The sequence below is a fragment of the Ixodes scapularis genome, unplaced genomic scaffold, assembly GCF_016920785.2.
Source record: "Ixodes scapularis isolate PalLabHiFi unplaced genomic scaffold, ASM1692078v2 PGA_scaffold7__128_contigs__length_106722199, whole genome shotgun sequence".
Classification (NCBI taxonomy): domain Eukaryota; kingdom Metazoa; phylum Arthropoda; class Arachnida; order Ixodida; family Ixodidae; genus Ixodes; species Ixodes scapularis.
In genome coordinates, this window is record NW_024609882.1 from 6,801,329 (window position 1) to 6,806,295 (window position 4,967).

General features: G+C 49.9%; 1 protein-coding gene across 1 annotated transcript; it reads left to right on the forward strand.

Moving 5' to 3' along the window:
- The first annotated feature begins 280 nt into the window (after positions 1-280).
- LOC115324320 (glutenin, high molecular weight subunit DX5-like) lies at positions 281-4,076 on the forward strand. Its single transcript, XM_029984849.3, has 3 exons — positions 281-952; positions 1,039-1,092; positions 1,474-4,076. The coding sequence occupies exons 1-3, from the start codon at positions 908-910 to the stop codon at positions 4,045-4,047; spliced, it is 2,673 nt and encodes an 890-aa protein (XP_029840709.3). The 5' UTR covers positions 281-907; the 3' UTR covers positions 4,048-4,076.
- The last annotated feature ends 891 nt before the right edge of the window (positions 4,077-4,967 follow it).

The window sequence follows — 4,967 nt, forward strand, 5'->3', positions numbered from 1 at the left end:
ATAATGCAACGCGCGCTTACACCGTCAACGACGGCGACGCCGACGGCAACGCCGCTCAAGCCGGAAACGGGCGCCTAAGAGCTGCGCTCTAAAAGAAGTCGGCCTGTAGCAGACGGCGCGTAGCCTCAACAGTGCTCTGCAGAAAGCGTGTTGCGTCAAAATGGCGGTAGTTTCCTCTTTGCTCCCTCCTCCCTCTCTCGTTCCTTCGGCGCTCTCCTCCATCTCCTCCACTTTTCTCCTGTCCAGCGCCTTCGTCGCCACGCCCATTGGCCAGAGAAAACACTAGCGCCACCTGTTGGGTAGCCATGGAACACCTTGGAATCCCGTATATAGCCTAATTTTTCTCGCATCATTACTTTGTTGGCTTGGAAAACTGTTTTTCGCAATGTTATAAACGACGATTTCTCGTAGATTGCACGTATATTTGATCTCGCTCATACTACAAAACCTCACAGATCATGCCAGTGTGCTGTCTCGTCGTAAGGAATCACAGGAGCTAGGTCGTAAGCAAACGGAAAAGCTGACTGATCGAGTCACTGAGTCAAATTAAACAAATTCAAAAGCTCAGTGCCATGGCGTTCGTAATCTCCCTGTACGTGGTCAAACAGCGAATGAGCCATGATTTGCGATGTCAGTATGTATGTCCGTGTTTCCATGTTTACGAGTTTTACACTGCTCTCTGACTTTTGGTGAAACGAAGTATACGTAGAGTCTGCCATCTAAAACTGTCCTTATGTGTGGCGCCAACCCAGGTGACTAAATTTGGTGCTCGAGAAGAACTTCCAAGTGAAATCAGGAGAAAAATACGCCGCTGTCTTGTCCATAGCAACGTTGCACAGTTGTGAACAAAAACAACGTTCAAAATAAATATGTGAATGCAATGAATGTTTTATAGATAAAGCACTGGATGCAGCAGGGAAACGTGGCAAGCCCCACGTACTCCTCAAGGCTGGTGAGAATATACGGAGGTCACGCGCTCTAATCGCGCGGTTTCAGCTCGTGGGAGCGAAAGTTTGAGAAACTATATTTTTGTTTCAGGTCACAATGTTTGTCGGTATAAACATTATCAGCGCTCTGCTCGTTGGAGTAAAGGTGAGCTGTCGACGGCTGTAGGCAATCGTATCACGTACCTTAACATAGACTTCACAAAAAAAAGCTAAAAGCGCAAGTGGGTAGTTTCGGATGGTGCTCCTGATGCAGAAAGCGTCGAACAGCCAAGGCGTACTTAAATCTGAGCAGCTCTCGCTTATGGTTCTCACTGTGAATAACTACAACAAATAAAAATAGGTAAACAAAGCCTAACGTATTTAGTGAACACACATCACACCAATTCTTCCGACGAACGCGCCTGACATTATCCTAATGTATTTCAAACACGCGATGCAGACTCTGCGCATGAACGACTCGATCAAGTATTTGGATTTATTTTTAATCCACAAGGAACACTAGAATGATTATTTTGTGTTTCATTAGGTGATGGTGCTGCTGGCCATGTATGCTTACCGGGAAAGTCTTCCGAGGGAAAAAGGAGAAAGGAAATCTGAAGATTATTCACATGGGGACCAGGAAAAAACACTTTCCAAAGAACAGCAAACGGAGGAAAAGCCTATAGTGCAAACCCCAGAGGAAACGTTACAAAGGTACAAGCAGTCAGATCAAGAACATCCCAAAGGAGTGCCTGAGACATCGCCTATGCGACAGGCTAAGGATATACCGAAACGACTGTCCAAAGACCAGGGCCAGGAACGACCCGAATCACTAGTCGCAGGCCCACAGAGAATATTGGCCGGGGAGTCTGCTAAAGGACAGGCTAGGGAGATGCCGAAACAACCGCCCAAGCAGCCGGTGCAAGAACCACTTAAAGGCGCGCCCAGAAGGCATTCAGGTCCAGAGTCTAGGGATTCGCCTACGACACATGTTCACGACATTCAGATACAATTACTTGGACAACCGGTGCAAGAACAACCAAAAGATGCGCCCGGACAACGGCTCAAAATGGTATCTCGGGCGTCGGTTACGGAACAACCCAAGCAACAGCCCATGCAACCTCCTCAGGTTTATAGAGAACAGCCAAAGAAGCTCGCTCAGGAACCAGATAAATATATTGGACTCCTTGGAGAACAGCCCGGAGCTGCACCGAAGGCACAGCTCCGGCCTCAAGTGGTGCAGACTCCAGAGAAAACGTTACAAAGGTTCAAGCCGCTAGATCAAGAACCACCCAAAGGAGTGTCTGAGAAATCGCCTATGCGACAGGCTAAGGATATACATGAAAGGTTGTCCAAGGACCAGGGACAGGAAAGACCCAAATCATTAGTCACAGGCCAACAGAAAGTAATGACCGGGGATCCTACTAAAGTACAGATTAGGGAGATGCCGAAACAACCGCCCAAGCAGCCGGTGCAAGAAGAACTAAAAAGAGCGTCCAGAAGGTACTCAGGCCCGGAGTCGAGGGATTCGCAGAGGATACATGTTCACGAGATACAGATACAATTGCCTGGACAACAGGTGCAAGAACAAACCAAAGATGTACACGGAGCACAGCTCAAGATCGTATCTCCAGCGTCGGGTACGGAACAACCCAAGCAAGAGCCGATGCAACCACCTCGGGTTTCCAGAGAACAGCCAAAGGAGCTTGTTCAGGAATCAGGTAAACATCTTGGAGTTCCTGAAGAACAGCCCGGAGCTGCGCCGAAGGCACAGCCCCGGCCTCAAGTGGTACAGGCCCTAGAGAAAACGTTACAAAGGTTGAAGCCGCTAGATCAAGAACCATCCAAAGGAGTGTCTGAGAAATCGCCTATGCAACAGGCTAAGGATATACATGAAAGGTTGTCCAAGGACCAGGGACAGGAACGACCCGGATTATTAGTCACAGGCCAACAGAAAATAATGGCCGGGGAACCTACTAAACTACAGGTTAGGGAGATGCCGCAACAACCGCCCAAGCAGCCGGTGCAAGAACAACTCAAAGAAGCGCCCAGAAGGTACTCAGGCCCAGAGTCCATGGATTTGCATAGAATACATGTTCACGAGATACAGATACAATTGCCTGGACATCTGGTGCAAGAACCACCAAAAGGAGTTCCTGAGAAATTGCCTATGCGACAGGATATACCGAAACGACTGTCCAACGACCAGGGACAGGAGATGCCATGGCAAGGGATGTCAGCGCAAGGACTACCAGCGCATGGAATCTCTGTCCGTGGAGTGCAAGGAATGCCAGGGCAAGGGATTCCAGGACAAGAAATTAGAGGGCAAGGAATGCAAGAACAGGGGATACAAGCACAAGTGTTGCCAAGGAAAGGAATGACAGGCCAAGAGGTGAAAATGCAAGGAATGCAAGGGCAAGTAATGCAAGGACAATGGATTCCAGGGCAAGAAATTAGAGGGCAAGGAATGCAAGAACAGGGGATACAAGCACAAGTGTTGACAAGGCAAGGAATGACAAGCGAAGAGATGAAAATGCAAGGAATGCAAGGGCAAGTAATGCAAGGACAATGGATGCAAGGACGAAGGATGCCAGGAAAGGGGATCAGAGAACAGGGGATGCCAGGGCAAGGGATACCAGGACAAACGATGCAAGGACAAGGGATGCAAGGACAAATGATGCCAGGACAAGGATGGCCAGCGCAAGGGATGCCGGCGCAAGGGATGCCGGCGCAAGGGATGCCGGCGCAAGGGATGCCAAAGCAAGGGTTGCCAGCGCAAGGATTTCCATGGCGAGTTCCGGGGCAAGGAATTTCAGTGCAAGGAATGCAAGCAAAAATGATGCCAGGACAAGGAATGCCAAAGCAAGGGATGCCTGCGCAAGGAATGCCAGCGCATGAAGCGTCAGAGGCTGCATTGCCAAGGCGTGGGGTACCAACGGATAGGATGTCATCGCCGCTTCCAGCGAAGGACCAAGAGGCTGTCGTGTCAGGATCAGCTGAATCGCCACCAGTCGGGGATGCGGCACAGCAGCATCCCGAGGCCCAAGCGCCCCTCCCCTCAGCGTCGCAAGAGAGGAGACAGAAGGGCATGGCGAGAAAATTCTACATGTACTACAAATAAAGTTTTCTTGGTGTCTCTGAAATCATAAAGATCCTGAGAAATTCGCCTTTCTTCTTCTTCAGTTTTACGTGGGTCCCTAATTGAATCAGGAAAGTGTCTTGCGCATCATTGTTGGTTCAAGCAGTTAATAATTTTTGGCTCGTTCATTTTGACTGCGATCATGTGAAACGTGGAGCGGCATCAAAGTGATAAAGCTTTGACTCTTAAGGCCGGTTCACACATACAGCGGAGCGCTACGTGAGCGCTCCAAGGAGCGCTCATGTGGCGCTTCCTGGCGCGTGATGTAGCGCTCTGTTAGCGCTTCAGAAGCGCTTTGTTAGCGCTCTATTAGCGCTACAGAAGCGCTCTGTTAGCGCTCTCACGCCCCTTGTGCCGTGCTTGCTGCTGCGGAATAGCGCGTGCACGGCGATTCCTTGGTTGTTGTTTTTCCCTTGGCATTGAAAGAAGAGGAAGTAAAATAGCCGCCCTCTAAGCAGAGGGTCGGGCAGGGGACCCAGAGTAATGGACTCTGAGCGACTAATTGATTGGGTACGACCTCAGCTTTCCATTCGATATGTGTGACGCTGGTTTTAAGGACACGCAGGTAAAAATAATCGTCTTCGAAAGAGCTCTGTCTCGGTCCCTCAGCCTATAGGAACAAGGTTCGCCGGGTACCCGTCGGTATCTCGGTGGCGAAAGATTTCGCGCACCCAGAAGGTTCTTCTGGGAGTTAAGCCGTCCACACAGATATGCACGAATCGAGTATGTATAAGAGCATTTGTCGCATTTCTATTTCAGCATCCCACATGTCCGCCATGGTGCTGCTGATGCACACCCAACCACAGGAACCGAAACCGCAGTGCACCTGCTAATCCGCAGCACCGCGGTACAAGAAGCGCTACTGAAGCGCTAACAAAGCGCTACTGAAGCGCTAACAAAGC

Coding starts and splice junctions, on each gene's coding strand:
- LOC115324320 (XM_029984849.3), top strand. CDS start 908: ATGCAGCAGGGAAACGTGGCAAGCCCCACGTACTCCTCAAGGCTG. Junction 953..1,038: donor CCACGTACTCCTCAAGGCTG/GTGAGAATATAC, acceptor TTTTTGTTTCAG/GTCACAATGTTTGTCGGTAT. Junction 1,093..1,473: donor CTCTGCTCGTTGGAGTAAAG/GTGAGCTGTCGA, acceptor GTGTTTCATTAG/GTGATGGTGCTGCTGGCCAT.